This window comes from Takifugu flavidus, chromosome 11, assembly GCF_003711565.1.
Source record: "Takifugu flavidus isolate HTHZ2018 chromosome 11, ASM371156v2, whole genome shotgun sequence".
In the NCBI taxonomy this organism is placed as follows: Eukaryota; Metazoa; Chordata; class Actinopteri; order Tetraodontiformes; family Tetraodontidae; genus Takifugu; species Takifugu flavidus.
This window is the reverse complement of record NC_079530.1, coordinates 5,159,659-5,181,164: the sequence shown is the minus strand read 5'-3', so window position 1 is coordinate 5,181,164 and position 21,506 is coordinate 5,159,659. Positions and strand designations below refer to the sequence as shown.

Below are 21,506 nucleotides of genomic sequence, written 5' to 3'. Positions count from 1 at the left end.
GAACAGCAGAATGAACCTGGGGAGGGAGCAAGGAAGGAGGAAAGGAAGCAAACATTCATTTTTCACGCCTCTCTTCGGAGCTCAGCGGGTGTTTCTCTCCTCTCTCGCTTTCTCTCTCTCTCTCTCCATCACGCACAGACGTTTTCTCCATCAGGGAGATTTAACCCTCCGTCCCTGCCGAACCCCGCACACGTCCCCGACAGGGCACCACAGGAGCGTAGTCCGTGAACGCGCACTCGGTGTAGGCTGAAGACCATGGAGAGCGCACGTAACGGCTCGGTTTTCCGTGGCCAGTTGTCCATGTTGTACCACAACAATAGCACCTTCTGCCAGAACTTGACCGACGCCGGCAACAGCTCAGGCTTCGCGGAGACGCGATGCGACGCGGAGCGCGGGCTGGAAGACGACGCCAACCCGGTCATCATAGCGATCATCATCACCGCTCTCTACTCCATCGTGTGTGTGGTCGGACTGGTTGGAAACGTGCTGGTGATGTACATCATAGTCAGGTAAGTCCAAGCAGTTCTCACTAAAAAAAAACCGATGTGCGTGGACGCGCTCCCTAACTTGTGCTGCGCTTTTCGGCTCTTCAACCCCATTTCTAACACACCCGAGAGGGAGGATGAACCTTAACACCAACCTGTTGATGCGTGTGTGTACAAAAGTTTTGTCAGTGCTTCTTGATGAAGTCATGTCTCTGCGGTTATCTGCATAAAAATCTGCCCCAGCCAGGGACGTTCCACCTCAGTCACCTGAAAAATGGAGTGAAAACCAAACGCCAGTGCTTTCTCACTGTCTCCATGTGAACTGGAACAGCACGCTGGGATGACGCTGCAGGCATCCCAGTGTCCTCTGGTCTCACTGTGGGTGGATATCTGCCAAGAGTTAAGTTGGGTTGTTTAAACCCATTAAAAGCATCACTGGTTTGGTTAATTCAAACAATGGGCCCGTGTCCTCCATGATGTCCATATGTGTGATGTTACATTGACTCACTCTCCCTTATTTATATTTTAAAGATGATCAAACACTTCTAAGGTCTGGAGGCAGAACTGACGTTCACACATCACACATTTCCCCTTGTGTGTGTGAGCAAATATGTAGAGTGAACCTGTTTTCATCTCCAGCCTCTTACTGTTTTTCTTAAACTCAGAAGTTGCTGGGAGCTTTACAGAATAAAAAGGTTGTTGAGAGTGTGGCTCTTTCAAGTTTTTGGTGTTTTTCTCTGGGCTGTATATGAACAGCAAGTGACTTGTGTGGCTACTGTTGGCTACATACACACATACCTCAAAGAGCCACCGGTTGGCGGGTTCTCTGATGACGTCACCGGTCAGTCCGACATGGGGTCCAATTTTCTGCCTTTGTGCATCACGCTCAGGGGCCTAATGATCGCTGGGTGGTTATGGGTCACATGACTGAGTTTGTTTTTTTCTGTTTTAGGATGTTACAGAGACTCTGGCAGCTGCTCTTCATCATACTTTACAAAATGTGTGTACATGAGGAACAGTGTGTTTTTTCTGGTCACCTGTCCAGGGTGGGGGTGTGGGTGGGGGGGCAGGAATACACCCCAACAACCCTGATCCTGCTTGTTAACAGAGAAGGAAAGATTGGAACCAGGAATGTTGATATGCCATTCTGTTCAGGAATCTCTAAAATAAAAGGTGTTAAAATCTTCACTCCATCCATTCTCCATCTGAAGAATGATGAAAAACTGTTATCAAAAGAACCACTCACATCTTGATGAACACATTCCATTTTCAGACATAAAAAATGGACAAATATAAAACACAAGCTGGTGTCCAAGTTGCTATTCGATATTCCAGCGTAGTTTGTCTTGACTTCAGAAGACAAATAGGAAAGGCTGTAGATTTAGCTGTCTCATGCCTCACTGCCTGGTGGAAGCAGATTTACCTTATCTTCCTCGTCCTCTCTGCTGTCTCGGCTAATGAAATGGACTTGGACTTGGCTGTATACAGAAGAACCGTGTTTGTATGTGGGCGTGCAGGCTAGTTTACTCTTGTGAAATACCAACAGCTTTTAAGAGGCCTAATTCACTAAGTGGTCCCCACCACTGCTGCAGGTTCCTCTGTGAGTCTAGTTGTGATGCTGCAGATGCAGAAAACCCAGAATCCACCCAGTGCTGGGGCCATCCCAGCAGTCACTGGATGAGAGATGGGATGGACAGGAGCACAGACGCCGTTCACTGACACGCTCTACCTGATTTTTATTTTCTTTTGACATTTAGATGGAATATTCAGTCAACACACACAACACACACAGGAACGTTCGCCCCCTTAGGCGTGAACACAGGTTTCCTTAAACACGGACAGCAGCATTCGTCGAACGTATTCACTGTCATGTTCTGACTAATGATGCCCATAAAGGCTTTCTGTCTCACTCTCTGCCTTCCTGTCCTTCGCTCCTCTGATGGCCCCATTCTTGGATCTGCAAACAAATACAACCGCACTTCTGCATGCTTAAACGGAAAAAGAAAATCAATTGTGGTTGAGCAGACCCCTATAAGTTCCACCAGGAATATGCTGCGAGTGCAGAGTGCTTCCTGTTACTATGGTAACAATGAAGATTTTCTATAAGCAGGATGAGTGCAAAATGACTAGGCCCTCTCCACAGACATCCAGACTCATGGAGTTGGATAATCAGCAGCAATAGAAGCATCTCACAAACTATACAGGGTCTTTTCATCTGTGTAAGCTGCTGAGGGACTTTCTGTCTCCCTCACTCAAAGTGAAATCCATCAGAACCTGCACATAGGTGCTCAATTTCAGTGGATCAGGAGGGGTTTAGAGAAGAAAAGTCTAGCGCACAACATTTCTAATTTACTACTAAATCCAGAGAGAATGTTGAGATGAGATGTTTGCAGACAAACCATCCAGTAGCAACTACATTTGTGAGTGTTTCAGAGGTAAACGCCGCCGAAATGCCAGGCAGTCATTTTCAACCAGATTCATGCGAGTGGACCATCAGGAAGTAAATGGTCTTCCACCATTTTGGTGCTGATTTTAATTGAGAATAAAAGGCACGGTTGCAATTTTAAGATTCTAGCCACAGCCCCCTGTTTCAGAAAACCTCCCTATTAACAGGAAGAAACTGTGTCTTTTTTTTCCACTCTAAACTGGCAAAGGACACATTTGTTCTTCTTTTCAGGTTTAATTCAGCTAATTCATTTTAGTTTAATGGTCAGTATAGCAGATGACTGACCTTCCTTAAGTGGGTTAAAAGGTAGCTTTGATAGGTCCACGTTGGTGACACGGTGCTGTTACCACTTCATGCCAGCAGCTGGAGCAGATTTAAAGTGCTGAACATGCAACACTTGTTTGATACGTTCATTAAAACCAGCAGGCAGGTCTGTTGCTACCTCTGACCTCTGACGTTTATCTGTGACCCCTGTCACAGATATATGTTCAGTTTGATAAAAGAGCGGTGTGCTTGTATACCAAATGATGGAACAGAGTCTTACTCCTTATTAGTGACTAATGAAAGGCAACAGGGACTTAATTAGGATGTTTTTACTCTGTCAGTGTGTAAGTAATGAGCTCTTTAAAAACATGGACACAAATGCATTGAGGATCCAACAGAAGGAGTTGGGCTGACCAAAGCAAAAGAACAATAGTCAGGAAAGAAGAGAGGAAAAGGCAGGAAGATCCTCCAATCATGACCAGCAGACGATCAGCCGTCACAGTTTGACATGAACTTTTTCTTCCTTTGTATTTTCACAGTTTTGCACCGACAGTCATAATTACCTAAAGAATTGAGAGCAAAGGGAGTTTTGTTCTCCGTCTGTAAATGCAGAAGTGAGTCACTTGTTCTCCTGACATTCTGGAAACAACTGTTAGTTTGTGCGGGAGTGAAGTCGCCTGCTGCTCCTCCCGGAAGTCACAGCAAGTCTGACAGCTCCCAACCTTCTCCAGCGCTCCTCAGATCCATTCATTAAATATGGACACTTCAAGTGAAGCTCCGCTCACATTAATAGTTCGAACAGTTTAAAAAGTTTCTCCTAAATCGGCTCCACATTTTGTTTGATTTAATCAGGAATCCTTTTTGAATGTTTAGTTCACATTAATCCGTGTGTTCTCTGGTTCCATCAGTGAATTACATCATTATGCATTTGGATACTAGTTTCAATATGTTCAGAAAGAACAAATGTCAAGATTCTGGAAGCCCTCCTATGTGAAATACTTAATGACAGTGTAGAAATATTGCGTTGAATGATCCTGTGGACAATGATGGTCTAATTTACAGTCTAAGACAGGTCTGGTCAGTTCCAATAAAACCTCAATACTGACCATGCGGGTTCTATTTTAGAAGGTGACGTGCATTGACTGGCTAGGAGGCAGATGATAGGGAACCTCCTGAGATCCTAATCCAAATTAAAATGAGTACAATAAAATGATCTGAATATTGATCCTGCTGCTGTTCCCTCATGTCTCTACAGCAGCCTGAGATGGACCTTCTGCTGTTGGTTCAGTGATGAAGATTTTGGTCATCTCATATAAATGTGAACACCATCATGGGTTCATGTCTCCTGTAATTACGCTGGAAGTCCAGGAAGTGTCTACAGAAACGGACACAGAGGAACATCTGTTATATAGATTGGCAAGTGGATCAATACATGGCTGCTTAGTTTCACCCCACTGGAGTTTGTCATAGTATCAACCCTGGTATTGATCTTCTGGTATCCGTTCCAGTCAGGTCATTTAGACATCACCTCTCATATTTGATTGATTGTATTTATTTAATATTTCCAGAGCTCAGCAGACCAGTTAAAACAATTACATGCTGTTGTAAAAGAATAAATATGGTGACTCCCGTACTGCCTCCATATGTCTCTTCCAGTAGTAAACCTGCAGCACACAAATATGATCATAATGTGTGTTTACCGTTACAATTTTGTCCTAGAATTATAATATATATAACGGTAAACATACCGTAACACATATCTTAATCCAAAGCCCCGAAATGTTCAAATAAACCCCAAATGAATTAAGACACAATCGTACCAGCAGGTTTAGGACCTGGATCAGGCCTGTAAAATGAAGACTAGCTATGATTCCATACAATACCAAAAACCTCACAGCTGTTGATGGGAGCATCACACTGGCGGATGGGTGAGCTGGTGAGGAGGTGACATCCCACCCATATCTCCACGGGAGATGAGGTGAGGTGCAGCTTCTGTAGCTCTACCTTTCATTTTCTCTGATTAACACCAGAGATCCTGAAAGACACCACTTTTTTCTCTGCTCATATCCTCCATATTTCTGCACTAAAGCTGTGTGAAGGCCAAAAGGCTGCAGTACCAGTGGAGCCGCAGGGGGCAGTACTGAGCAACAGAGCCAACTACTATAAATTCAAGTGAACATACCTATTTTTCCTATTTCTTATACAAATATTAATGCATGTGCAAAATTTCAACTTCTTTTGAATACTCAGGTGGAAAAAATTGCTCTTTCACAGGAGGAAAGTGTGTGCTCCCCTTCCCTGTAAACAAAACTGTTTGACCACTCCACCATTGTGTCCTGGCCTGCGTTCGGGTCCTGTACAATCCGTTTCGTAACAGGAAGAGCATGTTTTTCTGTCATTGAAGCACCAATGTCCACAAAGCTACTGCTTATATAATACCTTAAGTGGTTGGCCACACAAGAAAGCACTTGGTAGATGTTATGCAGGTATTGATGTGTAGGCCTGAAGTTATTTTCTGACTGTAAAAAAAAAGAAAAAAGAAAGGAATCATGTGAAGCTATTTGAGACCCCCCCGACACACACACACAGTTAATTTTTTCAGATAGTCTTTTAAAATTAATTAGTTAACTACAGCATCTGGTTTAGCTGCTCTCTGTCTTTATTTAGCTTGTGTTTGAAACAGCCTTGACTCATTTTCAGCCTTCAATGATTTACATTAAATGATCAGGGTGATGATCGGGTCCCTGTGCTTGATCGGTCATTCAATTTATATACTCAAAGTTGATTTGGTCCACAACAACAGTGAAGAAATAACACTTGAGCTAAATAACTGTTATTCGTGCTTCTCTCTGTTGTGTGGTGGTGGTGTCATGGTTTCGCAGCAGCACATCTGCTTCCAATGCCTCTGGAGGTAAATAATACTGTGGAAAGAAGCAAATGAAGACGCTTGAGATGTCAATGGAGCATAAAAAAGGAAAAAAACACCAATCAGTTGAGCTTGTTTTTTGTTAACAGCGTGATTCACGATGACGATAATCCAAAACAATCCATTTGGACAAACGTGTTCTGAATTATGGAGTCAGAGTTTCACAGAAATGCTGCATGCACTCTCTGTTCATCAGACAGAAGGCATGCTGAGAACTCAAACGTGTGCACGCCGACTTTTTGCACTGCAATCCATCATGTTCTGTATGTACAGTGTTGTTGAGGGAAATGGCCTGTTTCTGCAACAGTTTATCTGCAGCCAGCAGCAGCCCATGAATCACCCATGAGGCTGTGCACGAGCTGGCTGCCATCGCCAGCACATGATGAAGTGTGTTTAGCTTCCTTCATAGAAAGAACCACGGAAATCAATTAGTCTCCGTTCCAAACTGGTGATCAAAAACAGTGGCTTGTATGTTTCAGCTTCACATGTGCTGTGGCGCTGCAGATGGACTCCAGGTCGCACCTTTGTGCATGTGATATCTGGAAAAGTATACTGTACATTTCTGCCACTGTTTATGCACAACGTCCCCGATTTTAAGGATATACATCAGTAAAATTGGTGTGATGTTTTTATCCACTGCCTAAGTGTAGAAATAAAACTGCAGGTTTCAGATAATTTCTCTCTTCTGTCAAAATCGACTGGTGTTTCCCGCATGTGTCTGGAGCCTCACGTGTGCTTGACGTGTTGCTGCATAACAACATTCACAACATCTGAATGGCTCCTGGCTGTGCAGCACATCTACCACACAGAAAGCTTTTTCTCTAAACAAACAGCTGTCCCATGTGTACTCAAATTAGCCACCACGACTGGGCTTGGGTAATTGAAGAAGATGGAAATGAGGCTGTGGAAGCGTCCTCAGACGGAACAAGGTCAGCGTTTATCCTTTGTCATGGAAGAGCTTTGGCACAACATTTACTGGCTCCATGTTGCTCAGAGAATGACAGCAATGATGACCAGTCCCGGATTAAACATCCTTTTGCGCAACTTGATTTACAGGAAAAAAAAACATGAGCAGAAGTCTTTTCTATAGAAAGAAGTATTTTCAGGTCAGTTCTTAAGCTCATTTAGGATATGTTTGAATGTAACCCGGTGCAGGTCAGTTCTCCGAGTCCAAAGGGAGGCTAAAGGTTCAAAATGTTCCAGTCATGTAGACGCGATTAATCTAGACTGATATCAGGCGTAGCTGTGCCACAGAAGCTGAATTAATAATCTGGGGCTTCTAGTAGCTCAATGTTTGGGATTCCTGAGGAACAAAACGACCTGCTGTGACGTTAAACATTACAGCTGTGAGGTGCAGAAGGCCAAGGAACGTTCGCTGGTACCAGAACACTTGTAAATCCTGCAGTGCTGATTAGCATCTATACGCAGTGAGATAAATCTAAAGCAAAGGTTCCAGAACCATCTCCAGCCAGACCAACATTTGTCCATCCATATTTCTTCTTATTTCTGCTCAATGCTGTAAACACACAGCACAGCCCATCAACTTCCAGCAGTTCTGCAACACAGAACCTGAATGCTGGGAGCTTTGGTATTTCAGGAAGAGGGAATTAACTGCGAGTTTGCTGAGATTATTACTGATTGTCAGATGAGAATATGAAGATTAATCCCTGGAATCCACAGTGCGGTGCTGCGGGAGCACATGCTGGGTTTTATTGCATTAAATATAAACTTTCCCTAACGCTCCTAATTTTGTTTTTAATGTGAAGATAAATTCATCAGACTAATTGGGGAGATTTTCCTATTTGTGATTTGATCAACTAGGGGTCACGCGGCGGCTGAATCTCAACACTTTACCATGAATACGACCCCTCTCAGAAGATAAGTCTGCCTTGTTAAATTTGCCATTAAGACAACCAATCAGAGGCTGCCTCGCAAATTTAAGAGCACTTCCTTGTTTTCAGATGAGGACATGAAGATTCCTGAAAAATTCATTTGAGAGGCCAGAAATGAGCTTCTTTGCTCTCCTTTCCTGTCTTTCACCTGGTAGCTTGTCTTCTGCCAGGGAGCTAATTTACCTTCATTATCAAATCTATTTATCTGGAAAAAGAAATAAAGACAAATGAGATGGTGGAGGAGGAAAGAGGTGAGCCTCCTGAGGTGGAAGCACATAAATGGATGAAGGAGGGAGTCAGACATGATTTCAATAAAGGAGCCATTTAGGCTGTTTTTTCTTCTTAATCAATCTGGTTCTTGTTTTGGTTACCACAGAAACAGAGCAGCAAAAGAGAAACTTTTGTTGCATAATATCTGTAACTAATCTTTATCTTTTTGGCTCTAACATTTGCAAATATCTTTATTAATGGTCTGTTTTCAAATTTTTCAACAGATCTTTATTTTCTTTATGAGCTGCTCTCAATTACTGCTGGAATGAGAATCCAGTTGTCCTCTCATGAAGGTGGGACACATCCTCTCTACATCCTCACTGCAGTTTGTGCTTTTAGAATGTGCAGCAGCAGTTGTTCAACTCATAATACAGTATTAAAATATTACAGCTTGATAAGGGAAAGGTGGGCAAACCTGTATTAGATCTTCTCTGGAGCATTTACAGAAACCCAGAGTTTGACCCTGAACATGCAGCAGTGGCAGAAATAACTCACTTTTAATAGGAAGAAACCTTGAGCAGAACCATGCTTGTAAGGATGAAGGGGTGAAGGTGAAGGAGAAGAAAATTGGCCAAATACTGTCATCATGGACACACATTTGGCAGGAAAGAAACAATGAGTTTTCATTTACTGATACAAGAACATCTATAAGCAGCAGAAGCTACCTATTGACCCATTAAATTTGGAGCTGCTGGCTTTAAAATGTTTTTCATTAATGATGTTGTAGCTCAGAGCTTTTTTGACACTTTTTCATGTATGTAATTGATCTGGAGCTGCACAAGGCTTCCTTTAGCACCCTTTCTTCTCCGCTGAAGCGTGTATTGCTATGATAAAACAGAAGGGTGAAGACGAAATTAAAGCTGCAAATTGATTAACAGCGCTTCTCATCCCGGCGGTGGAGCTCAAAGGAGGTCTAGCGCCCCCACCGTAGACCAGGATATTCGCACATAAGCCTCGGTCGCAGAGGGAAGCTCATCGGCTTTCTTAGTGACTGTCACAAAGTCGATACTGGGCTGTTGGAAATGACTCCCAGCTCGCTCACACTCCACCGTGGAAAGTGACAGCTGGAGCTGCATCATTGGCTCCGCGTAAATAAGGGCCCATGTAACAGCCGCACTTAAGCTGTCAGCGTTAAAGTAATCAGAATTTAATGGGGTGACTGTCATCTCTGATTCCTAAGAGGATTTTGGATTATTGCAGAGAGCGTTTAAAACAAACAAACAAAAAGAGGCAAATTGCTTTGCAGGTAAAATGACAGATGGGCTTTAATAAAGTAAAGGCCCGAAGGCGTCGTGTGTCAGTGTCAGGTTGTGTATTCAGAGGAGCACAGTAGCATAATAACTGAAATTTGCAGAGATTATCTCATGCAGGAGGAAAAATAATCAATACAAGGACTAGAAACAACATTCTTCCTATGTAGAAAGCTGCTGCTGTTGCAGGGTGCTGATGCCATCACAGCGTTGCGTGGCAGAAACGTATACATTCAACATTATGAGGAGCGAAACCCACCTAAGAACATTTTCTTTGACCCTGCCTTCATCTGCAGTCCGAATCACACCATACTGATTTGAAAGAACATTCGGGTTGATGTTGCGTGACGTTCAATCAGAGGCTGAGCAGCTGAGCAGCAGTGACCCTCCATCCTTCATGTAATTAACTGAGGACGAATTTCACTATGAACTGTCTAGTTTCTGTGTGACTAAGGAAAAACAAACCAAATTCATCTTTTTTCATTGTAAAAATCCTTTTCAGGTACACCAAAATGAAGACCGCCACAAACATCTACATTTTCAACCTGGCCCTGGCCGACGCCCTGGTCACGAGCACGCTTCCGTTCCAGAGCGTCAACTACCTGATGGGAACGTGGCCCTTTGGTGATGTGCTTTGCAAGATAGTGATGTCCATCGACTACTACAACATGTTCACCTCCATCTTCACGCTAACCACCATGAGCGTGGACCGCTACGTGGCCGTCTGCCATCCGGTTAAAGCACTGGACTTCAGGACGCCGCACAACGCCAAAATAATCAACGTCTGCAACTGGATTCTGTCCTCTGCCATCGGACTTCCCGTCATGTTCATGGCGTCCACCGCCGCCACATGTAAGCATAACTGCTCATTTCATGTGTTCTGGAAGGACGTGCAGCATAGAGAGCGCAGGATTTCCATTAAGTTCATCATGATTCAACAGGAATTTTGTACTTGAGCAGATTACATAAATTGAGCTGGAGGAGTTCAAACAGCAGGTGGTTGAGCATAATCGCAGAAAAGAGCCGACGCCTTAAGCCTGAAAGGTGATTAATGAGACTTGCAACAATCAAGGACGCATATTTATGTGGTTAAACTGCTCAGATTACGCCCAGGAAAGAGAAAATGAAAGTGTTCAGAAGCACCTTCATTTAGGCTCTCAGAGGGCTTCAGATATTGATTAAGTGATGCCAGTAAAATGCTGTCAAATGACAATCTTTGGCTTGAAGTTCACTCTAAAGCTTTTATCTACCTCGCCGGTTGTCAGTAATCAGCTCATGTGTCCGTGATTTAGTTCAGAGATATTTGAGATTACAGAGATCAAACAAAGATCCAGCGGTGTTGCCGTATTACCAGATGAGCAACCCACCGACCCACTGGGCGACCGCAGGATTCTCCATTAGAGCTCAGATAGTCAGAACCATCTCAGAACCATCATGGAACACTAAGATCTTCAGTCAGGAATCACAAATGATTTACTGGATTCAGCTTCTTAAAAGGTCCATCAGAGCTAAATGACCGATGTCAGACTCTAATTAACAGCTGCGCATGTGCGTCATTGTGATTGACATTAATGTTGCTATATTAGCTCTCACTTCAATGAAGCCATGGCTCAGTTCAGTCTCTGCGGTTATTACAAAAGGTGATGAAGAGTAAAAACTACAGTAGAAATAATTTGTGTGTGTGTGCGTGTGTGCGTGTGTGTGTGTGCGTGTGTGCGTGTGTGCGTGTGTGCGTGTGTGTGTGTGTGTGTGTGTGTGTGTGTGGTGTGTGTGTGTGTGTGTGTACAGCCACCAGCATCGTCGACTGCAAGCTGATATTCCCACATCCGACCTGGTACTGGGACACGCTGCTGAAGATATGCGTGTTCATCTTCGCCTTCATCATGCCTGTCCTCATCATTACCGTGTGCTACGGCCTCATGATCCTGCGGCTCAAGAGCGTTCGGATACTGTCAGGCTCCCAGGTTCAGTAAAGCCTCCACGTTTATATTTAGATCTAAATGAGGCCATTATCATGCCACCATGTGGGATAATGAAAGCTGGAGCTCGCAGGTGTAAAATCTTCTCAGATGAATAATGAACAGCCTCCTGAGTGTCTCTTCTCCTCCAAAAACAGGAGAAGGACAGGAATCTGCGGCGGATCACCCGCATGGTCCTAGTGGTGGTCGCCGTCTTCATCGTGTGCTGGACGCCGATTCACATCTTCGTCATCATTACTGCTCTGGTGAAAATCCCCAGCTCCACCCTTCTGACCATCACCTGGCACTTTTGCATCACCTTGGGATACACCAACAGGTAGGAGCCACACATTCACACTCACTTGTGAGGACCAGCCCAAATGTACTCAGTTTGCATGGGAAATGCATATTCTGCTCCAACCACACACACACACGCACACACACACATGCACACACGCTCGCTTCCCCTCCTCATTTGCTCCCTACAGCAGCCTGAACCCAGTTCTTTATGGCTACCTGGATGAAAACTTCAAGCGTTGTTTCCGAGAGTTCTGCACGCCGAGTCCGTCTGTACTGGAGATGCAGAACTCGTCCCGGACTGGAATCACCATTCGCAAGCTCCCTCAGCGTGAAACCAACAGCGTAAACACAGCAGAGAGATCCAATCAGCAGGTCAGCCAGAGCAACAGACGGATTCTGCTCTGTCAAATATCTGCTAATAAATCAGCTTCATCGGCCTTCTGATTCCTAACAAGCACGCCTCCTGTCCGCAGGTATGACTAGCCCTGGAGGGGTCGTCGGTGGACTCACGCCACTGCGCCAATGACGACCTCAACTCAGATGTGACCCAGGTCACCACGGGGGTCTGACCGTGCACATACACACACTAACACACACGCACAATCCCAGATGTGGCTGAAGCTGGAGAGAAGACCTGACTGAAGGGGGCCCAGAAAAGGGTCAAGCTGGTTCTGAGTGTTGACACCCAGCCTCTGGATCCAGGCTGCTGCCACCTTTCTTATATCCTGTTTTCCTCCCTCGGATGTGTGAACTGCTCCTTAAAAGCCATTTACATGTGAAGCTAATGTGAATGTAGCCTTACTGACAAAGATTCACTCTGCTCCTTTCTATCGCAGCCCTTTGAGAGTTCGGATCAGCGGGAGGGTCCGTTATGGTTTAGAACCGAGCTGAATCGTTTCCCTCTGATTAGCAACTCTCTCTCACAAACGTCTGAATGTATAGAAGAAAGCGCCTGCGCGTGTGAAGCGAGGATCTTTTCGCTTGGCTGAGACCGTGGTCGCGCAGGATAAATGTGAAGTGACACTGGAAGTCGGGCCGGATCTACCAGGACCTTCAGGCTCGCGTGGGGCGCTGCAGTTTGCCTTTAACGTGGCCATTTCATGTTCTGTAGCAGTATTTATGTGATGATCAACACAGCTGTAGTTTCCTTTGTGTTGTCGCTTAAATCTGGACCGCTTTATCGCTTTGGCCTCATTTTCACTCTTTTGTCTTTAGCGTGTAAATAAACAGAATTCTTTCAGAGGATTTCACATTTGATTAAATCTGTCTTCTAAATCTGTTCTAAATCTTCTAAATCTAAACTTTTTTCTTGTAAAAACATTGTGTCATTCATTACTCACCTTTTCTTTATTTAGCAATTTTGCTTCTCTTTCTCCATAAAATTAATTTTAAGTTTGAAAATTTGATTAATTATATTTTCATTTAAGAAGCTAAACACACCAGTGAGGGACTTATTTCCAAGCATTTTGGTTGTGATTGATGTCTTTAATAGCATTAGATGGATTTTTTAATCATCTTATAAATAAAGATGCTCATACAATCTCCATTTATTATTTTTTTTACTTTTATTTCTTCTATCATTTATACTGTAATTTATGTAGTTTGTCTGTTATTAAACCTAAGGGAAAAGAAAAATATATAGAGATATTTGTTTCTTTTAATAATGTTAATAAAGTGACAAAAAAAATACCTGGTTCAAAAATTGCAGGTAGTAACCTTAATTAGAAAAAAGTCTTTATTATTAAAATAAAAACCTCATTGATTGTGACTTTTGAATATCTTCAGATGTGATGTGTTTGTACCGTTACAGTTGACTATTATTATTGTATAGATCTAGATTTAACACGATGGTAGTGAGCTTATGGCAGATGTTCTGACATGCTTCCCTCTCGTGGCTGCACAACTGCTTTATTATTGCAACACTACTTCTGGTGACATCGTTGATCATTTATGTGGAACCTGTAATTACTGTTTGTCGCTGTGATGAATTAAAGCCTGTTCAAAACTTTACACTTTTTCCCCATTGCATCTGAAATCCTCAATGTTCAGATATACTGGAGATAAACTGGAATTTGTCAAAATGAGGTTAGTTTCTGAGATGTTTTTTTTCCATTGGGAGGAGAAGCTTTTCACATTTGTCTGGAGCAGAAACGTATTAAGAGACTGTGGGAGGACGGCGTGTGTTAGGCTGCTGCGTTGCTGCGAGGAAGGCGATGATCTGTCATGGGTCGTCTGTAACGGAGTGAGTTTGAAGGAATCAGAACGTTGACAGCATGATTATTTCTGTCAGCACCATTAGTATCAACGGTTGTTGTTTGTCACCCTCACTCTGACACATCTGGCACCAACAAAACCAAAGTTGAAATGATAAAAGCATCATGTCAGAGTTATGGGTGGAGGTTCGGTTCCCTCTGAATTGGATCTTTGATTAGGTGCGTCGCTCGGACGCTGCTCTGATTCTCTGGATCTCTTAACGTGATTGAACGCAGCAAACCTTCTTATCAGCAGCCTGCATGAGCTCAGATTAATGTTGAACTCTACATGTAGGAGAAACCTTTGGAAACAACATATTTGTTGCATTTGTATATTAACAAAGGCGGCCTAGAATGATGATTGATGGAGCAGCATCGATTTACCAACTGATAAGTATTGGCCCCTGTTAGCATTTTAGCTTGTAGCATTTTCAGTGTGATTATCAGTGATGGATGGATCATAAAGAAAGGATCAATCCTCAAACGCTAAAGGAAAACTCACGTTCTAAACACTACCAGTAACTACAAATCTTGTCCACTGTGAGAACCCCCCGCCAAACGTTTAACTGAATCAAACAAGTAAAAGAAAGATTGTGTGTTCTGCCTGAAATCTCATTTCAGTTCTCTACAGATTTCCCCTCCATCCCACCAGCTTCTCTTCCTTCAGGCCATTTCACACCTTGATGAATGGAAAGCCAGCGCTCATCATCTCAACGAGAGCAAAGGAATTGCTTTGCTGGTGTAGCTCACAGCACATCAGGATATGGAGAGAAAACCTTCATGGAAAACACAGAAAAAGTAAAGAGCAAGCCAGCCGAGCTAATGTACGGGTAAGTGAACGGCTTTGACAGACCACTGAGGCCCATGGAGCTGCCGTTCACCTTGTTACTCTGTCCTTGCCTGGATCAGCTTCCAACATGAATCTTGTGTCATGACAGCAAACCAATGAGCCGCCACAGCTGCTCTGTTGATCAACCAGCCATCTTTAATGACTCCAGAGGGCATACTTTGCTTTACCTCTTCCCTCCATCTACCTGCTGCTCCAGGCCCCGAGCGTAAATCAGTGGAAATATCGCTGACTCTGAGTTTTTACGAGGCTATCACTTACCAGGACTGTGAGGCGCCGTAGCCATCCAGTCAGACATCGTGGCCATTTGTCTGCTTGATTTTAATTACCTTTCCTCCTGTTGGAGCCTTTCACCTCCCAGATCTGCGCAACAAAAAAGAGATTGGTTATCAAAAATTGATTATTAGGCCCCCGTGGCTCTTAGTTGCAGCTCTGCAACGATTACTGAGATGAGATAGCAAAGGTAGAAACTATGCTGCAGGACATACTTGGTAGTTCCTGCATCACACTAGTACTGACTGGGAACCTGCTGGTCCTCGTCTCCTGGTGCTCAGACCACATTTGTGACCCGGACAAGGCGTGATGGAGACATGGTCACCTCCAGCTGTGTGTGTTTGACTCATTGAATTACACCAGTCGCCTCTTCCACGGGACCGATTGAGGGAAGGTGGGATTGAGTCAGGATATGTGAACCTGTCTCTGATGGCCGCGTGATGGGATTGTGGTCCAGGAGCAGGTTGGTATGGAAACGCCATGTCGTGCTGCTTCTTTTCTCTTTAACAGAATTAAGGGCAGCACACTTGTGAAGCTTTGACCTCCTGCCCCAGTGTGATATTAAAAAGTAATACAGTCTTAATGTCTTTGCTACTGGGTGTTAAATTGACCATTTTCTTGTACTGCAGTTGTCTTTTATTGCAGGTTATCAGCAGGTATCTCATCAGGCCAGAGTGCCTGAAGAGATAAGCAGAAGACTCCCTGGATCTAATCTGAACTGACCAATCATCCCCAAAATGGAAAATCTTTCATTTCTTTGTGGTTACAATAAAAGTGCTGATATTTATTTTCATGCCTCATCGTTGATTCTTTGGAACAGGAAGGTGCTTCTTTGCTGTGATCGGGTGTTTTCAGCAGAAAGAAAACGAGGTCCAAAAATGAACCTTCACTTGCTCAGGCAATTTTCTGTATGTGGAGCTCGTGGGAACATAAACCCCATTTCTGTTGATATATTAAAAAGAGAAAAGACATAAAATCATAAAAAGCAAAATGTACAATCAAAAACACTCCTTGGTGAAACTGAATGGAACTGTTTAAAGATATTGTCCAGTGTTGAGAGAGCAAACAAAATCAAATTTTTTTCACTGGAAAACACAAATTAAATGTGTACAATCCAAAATTTCAAGCACTGCATTTTTAAACAATGCAAAACAGGTGCTAGAGCATAAATCACTCCACATTTTCTTCATTAGTTCTTCCACATCTCATTTATTCCCACTGAGTCTGGGGCAATAATTACACCAGTATAATACATCCTATACTCAAAGAAAGGATATCAAGAACATTCAAACTTTTTATTTTTAACTGTCAAAGCTCAATTCAGAGATATTGTGTAAGTTCAAACAGCACAAATCCTAAAGCAAAAAAAAAAAAAAATCTCTTACCACAAAACATTCAAATAGATTTACTGGAAGGGGAGATGGTTCTAATAACAAACTAATTAGGATATGTACAAGAAGAGAAAAGTTGTTCTCAATTTGTGGGGGAAAGCTTAAGAAATGTCCGAATACACACCAGTTTATTTGTCACAAGGTAAATGAAGCAGGTGTTTCAGCATCACTGTGCTTTTACTTCTTATTTAGCTTTTTGGGTTATTTATGAATTTCTGTGTTAATTTTTATGTGTGTATGTTTATATTATAATTATTTATATTGTAATCATAATGATAGGAAGCTAAGTATATGAATGCTATTAAGTTATTAAGAAGTGGGGCTATTAAATATGTCTGGACTTTCTTCCACTCCCTTTCAGATATGCTGAATTTTTTGCTTACTTTATTATTTTATATTTGATGTCTGTCCATTGTGTATTTTCTACATTCTTTGTATGTTCAAAATAGAACTCTTGCGACAAAGAAATACAAATTAAACTGATGTGCAAAACACATTTAAGAAATTGTACACAGTCCTCTTCATTTCCTTCCTCTGCATTTTTAAACAAACCTTTACACCTTGTAATAATTCTCTAGTCAAATGGCTAATAGCCCTAATTATCATACAGCAGCAATTTTAAAAAAAATTAAACCAGTGAAAGCAGTGAAAGCCACAGGGTGCCACAATTTCGCAAAGCTGCTTAATAATTTGATAGCAAATATGTGCACCTTTAGCTTCTAATCGAGTTTCTTAATCAGCACCACAGCATCAGACACACCATGTGCACATTATTGTCTCACGCGGTTTGGCTGTGTGATGCACATAAGCAAACATAAGAGAAAAATGTATTTCTGAACAAAGAAGGGCCGTGTAGGAAATGATGCTGTGGGGTTTTTATACCCAAATTCAATGCACCAAAGAAATCTCACTGCAATTTCAGGTGAATCAAGATCTACTTGGCCATGACTTACACTGCTGTGATACCTGGAGGTTGTGTTCACTAAAATGCCCAAAGATTGCAACACTTCAATCAGCTGAGAAATTAGTCCCACAATCTGCACTACTCCCAGCTGCACATGGAGTCCGATGCTTTTATGCATGGAGGGCTTCTGGCACCAAGAAACCAAGTCAGTTCAGCTGCTAGTCTGCTGGAAAAACAAATGTGTGTAAACATTATCTTCTGGCTCCTGCAGGTTTTTTAAAAAAAATTTACACTCTAAAAATGATGAAAGAATTAAAGATTTGATTGATTTAATTGTTATCTAAAGGCAAGCTATCCCTTTAATTACAAGATGCATCCAGCTTTGACACTGCAGCTTGTTTGACTTAATATCAAATGGCATAATACAAACCTTTGTCTTTATGGCAAACATGCTATCATATGAAATTAAATATTGTTATTGTGTTTCAAAAGTTCAGAGGAAAAGTCTGCCATATCTACAATTCAAAATCTGAAATGTCCTTTAATAGTTTGAAATATTTTTCACTCATATCCCTTAATATTGTACGCCTCCTTTAATGCAGCCACAGCTAAGGTCTGTGCTGATAAAGACACACTATCCGTGCAGGTAAATCTTCGTTTCTGCACGGTTGTCATTACAAGTGGGACATACAGGAAGTTTCTGCTGTATTGGTTTCCGGGGAAGCGAGATAACGTTTTGTCTCTTAAGCTCTTTCTTCTACATTGAGTGAGTATTTTTGCATTTGTGGGTTAAATTGTTTTCGATATGTTATTGATACTTAAGTCTGTTTGATAGGTTTTTGTTCATTTGTTGGCAGTCAATTTAGCTAACCCCACGTTGCTATTAGCTCAAAGCTACTGAAAACCACGTTAGCATGCTAACTACTTACAAGTATTGCTCAAAAACACTCGCGGCCAGAGCTATTGTTTTGCTTAACGGATGCTATTATCTTTATATTACAATTATACATTTTGAAACTGCTCGTGAAATTAGGAATAAAATTAAAGACCTGCTTCTCATTGGCGGTTTTTTTTTAGCAGTAGCTCATCATTAGCCCTAACCTATATCATGGATGTTGTCCGGCTTTTCCTTCTCTCTATTCCTCCAGATTTTAAAGGAATCGTCTTCGTCGCCAACAACGATGACGGACAGATACAACATCCACAGTCAGCTAGAGCATCTTCAGTCCAAATACATTGGCACTGGACACGCTGACACCAGCAAATGGGAATGGCTGGTCAACCAACACAGAGACTCTTATTGCTCATACATGGGACATTTTGACCTGCTCAACTACTTTTCTGTGGCCGAGAATGAGAGCAAAGCTCGTGTCCGCTTCAATCTGATGGAGAAGATGCTTCAGCCATGTGGACCACCAGTGGACAAACCTGATGATTCCTAATTTCTGTCATCATTCTTTTCAAAGTCACATCTTTTCTGGCCATTACGTTTTAACTGCTAAACACAAACATTGTTTTTTTCATCTGGAAAACTGTAAAACAGCTCCCCCCCCATTTACAGAAAGATGTTTGATAGTAAAAGCTCAGGATTGAAATGGGGCAGACATGCATGTGATTTTCTGTTGTTTGCATGTGTCGATTCAACTCTTGTTTTGATGTTTCCTTTTGTTTTCCTTCTCAGTTCTACACCTTTTTTAATAAATCGTTTCTATTACTTTCATGCATCTTAGATTAGATTGGTCACTGTGCATCTGAAGTTGTGTGAATCATCAGTAGACTTGTCATTCAGCCTTTGTTGCCTATGTTGAACAACAAGAACAGAGAATTTGACAGATTTGGGTTATGATGTGAAACAAAACAGGAGTCAAGAGGAATTTTAAGCATAATAGACAGGTTTTCACATTTTCCTCAATTTCTTTTCCTGGTTTCAAAATAATTGTGTTCACTTCATGATCATTGTCTTCACGATGAATTTTCTTTGGATTAATTGATTGTGCAACAGCAAATGACTTATAAAATTAAAATTGTTCATGACTTTGATCTTTTTACTTAAAATCCAGTGCACCATTGACCAAATACCTAAAGATATAACATTAAAAACACTTGAATCCCACCAGGTTAGTCAGTCGAGCTAAACCAGGATCGTAACCTGTAAAATGGTGCGTTTGTGGTCATATTGGACAACGTAGCGTTCTACCTGCAGACATATTTCCATTTGTTTTCCGCCCACGATCTGACACACGAACACTAATTACCCACCTACACATTGGATTGCGCAAACACATAAGCTATGTGTGGTTTCTGACAGTTAAGTCACCGATTTCTTCATCCTGTGAAAAGTCATGAAAGACCCTGAAGGCACGTTAGAGATGGTGGAAATGAGGCAGCAATTAGACTCCAGAAAGTGGCTATTTCTAAAGTGCTTCCTAACGAGACAAACTGATTGACTCGCTGGTTCAATTGAAGTGCTTCTTGAAAAAGATGTTCAGAGATGAGAAATTTGCTTCAGAGGATAAAAAAACCCATTCTGCTGCAGGAAGAGTGAGACAGAAGAGCAGCAGCTGCTCGGGTTCCACACTGCTGACACACTCGTGAACACGACTCATCGTTGGGCTGAGCAACAGATGGATGTTCGCCAAGGAAGTGCTCATGTGGTGCCTCAGGTCCATCCGTGTGCACGTTGGAGGCTCTTAGAGGGGTAAGTCCTCACCATCTGCTCTGGGTTGGGAGTCATGGGGACGGAGAGGCCAAGTCAGGCGTGACAGTGAGGACTGTTGCTATGTGATCTCTCTCTCTCTCTCTCTCACACACACACACACACACACACGAACTCTCCCTTTTCACTTGCAGGTGGAATGGTGCTGATGAAGCCAGAGAACAAAAGAGAATCCTAGGAATCAGAGAAAAAAAAGCTTTATTCCAAATTAAATGTTTGAATTTGAATCAGAATGAAGTGAATCCCTGTCAACATTTGAAGTGCCACCAAAATACCTCAACAATCACTGATAAAATCTTCTGGAGGCATTTATGATTCCCCGAGGATGAATCTACTTACTTTGGTGGCTGATTGATCGATTTTTCATTGGTTTTGCATAAAGTGGGAATGTATTGTTTTCTTTTAATCATAAATTTGATTTGATTTCAAGCTTGGTTTTTGTTTCAGCTTAATCACAGCGTAGATTTCCATGTATCCCCTGGACTGTGAAACATCCTCTCCAGTGGGAAGTTCTGTGCCGTCTCTTCACGAGTTATTTGATTGTGAAGCTCAGACATCCACAGCGATTATGTTATCTCGCTCCTGTTTGAACATCTCAGCACAAGATGAGCTCACGCTGGTTTCATCAACTCTCTGATTACAGCATTTCATTGAATTCCTCCTCTCTGTGTTGCCACCATCCAATAATCATCCTCACCCTTTCCGGACCCCCCACCCATCTCTCCTCCATTGTTCTCTTTGTTATCTCCTCCGGCCTCAACTACAAACCTCCCATCTAATTTCTTCTCCCTTTGATTCAGTTTTTAATCTCTCCTGCTGAGAGTCCTCCCAGATAAAGAGCGCAGGTGAGCATGCAGTGGACAGGACATTTGCTCCTTACTGAAAAAAAGTCGATTTTTTTTTATTAGGTCTTTAGGATTCATCTTTCCAGAGGAGTGTGACAGCTGGTTCATAAGATAAATCTGCTGCTGCTTTGGGGTTTTCCCCTCCTTTTTAATTCTCACTTTGTTGTTTCTGGACAACAAGTGAGCTTATATCATCTTTTCTTTCACACTCCTCCAGGCAACAAGGTCAGGGGACAGAATGTTCAGCTTAAGCCGTGACACTGGAGGTCAGCCGCAGTCACGACCGCTTCAGTCACCGAAGAGATGGAGATTTAGTTCCATCCTTTTTAAAAACAAAAAAAAACAAAAAAAAAGAATTTCAAAACCAACACATCCTGGATAGAAAAAGAAATCTTTCTTCTCCACATCCACTCTCCTCCACTGTTGTTATTGGTCCCATCGCTCTGCCATAAAATAAATCAATCCATTACACCCAGGAAGAAGCTGG

At 42.4% G+C, this 21,506-nt stretch overlaps 2 protein-coding genes across 2 annotated transcripts; both read left to right on the top strand.

Annotated features, from left to right (window-relative positions):
* On the top strand, positions 1-13,801 carry oprm1 (opioid receptor, mu 1). Its single transcript, XM_057047936.1, has 6 exons — positions 1-509; positions 10,036-10,385; positions 11,322-11,497; positions 11,650-11,828; positions 11,980-12,163; positions 12,265-13,801. Exons 1-6 carry the CDS (start codon positions 256-258, stop codon positions 12,268-12,270), a joined length of 1,149 nt encoding a protein of 382 aa, XP_056903916.1. The 5' UTR covers positions 1-255; the 3' UTR covers positions 12,271-13,801.
* A 4,278-nt stretch (positions 13,802-18,079) lies between these two features.
* On the top strand, positions 18,080-19,498 carry sf3b5 (splicing factor 3b, subunit 5). Its single transcript, XM_057047937.1, has 2 exons — positions 18,080-18,224; positions 18,607-19,498. The coding sequence occupies exon 2, from the start codon at positions 18,640-18,642 to the stop codon at positions 18,898-18,900; it is 261 nt and encodes an 86-aa protein (XP_056903917.1). The 5' UTR covers positions 18,080-18,224; positions 18,607-18,639; the 3' UTR covers positions 18,901-19,498.
* The last annotated feature ends 2,008 nt before the right edge of the window (positions 19,499-21,506 follow it).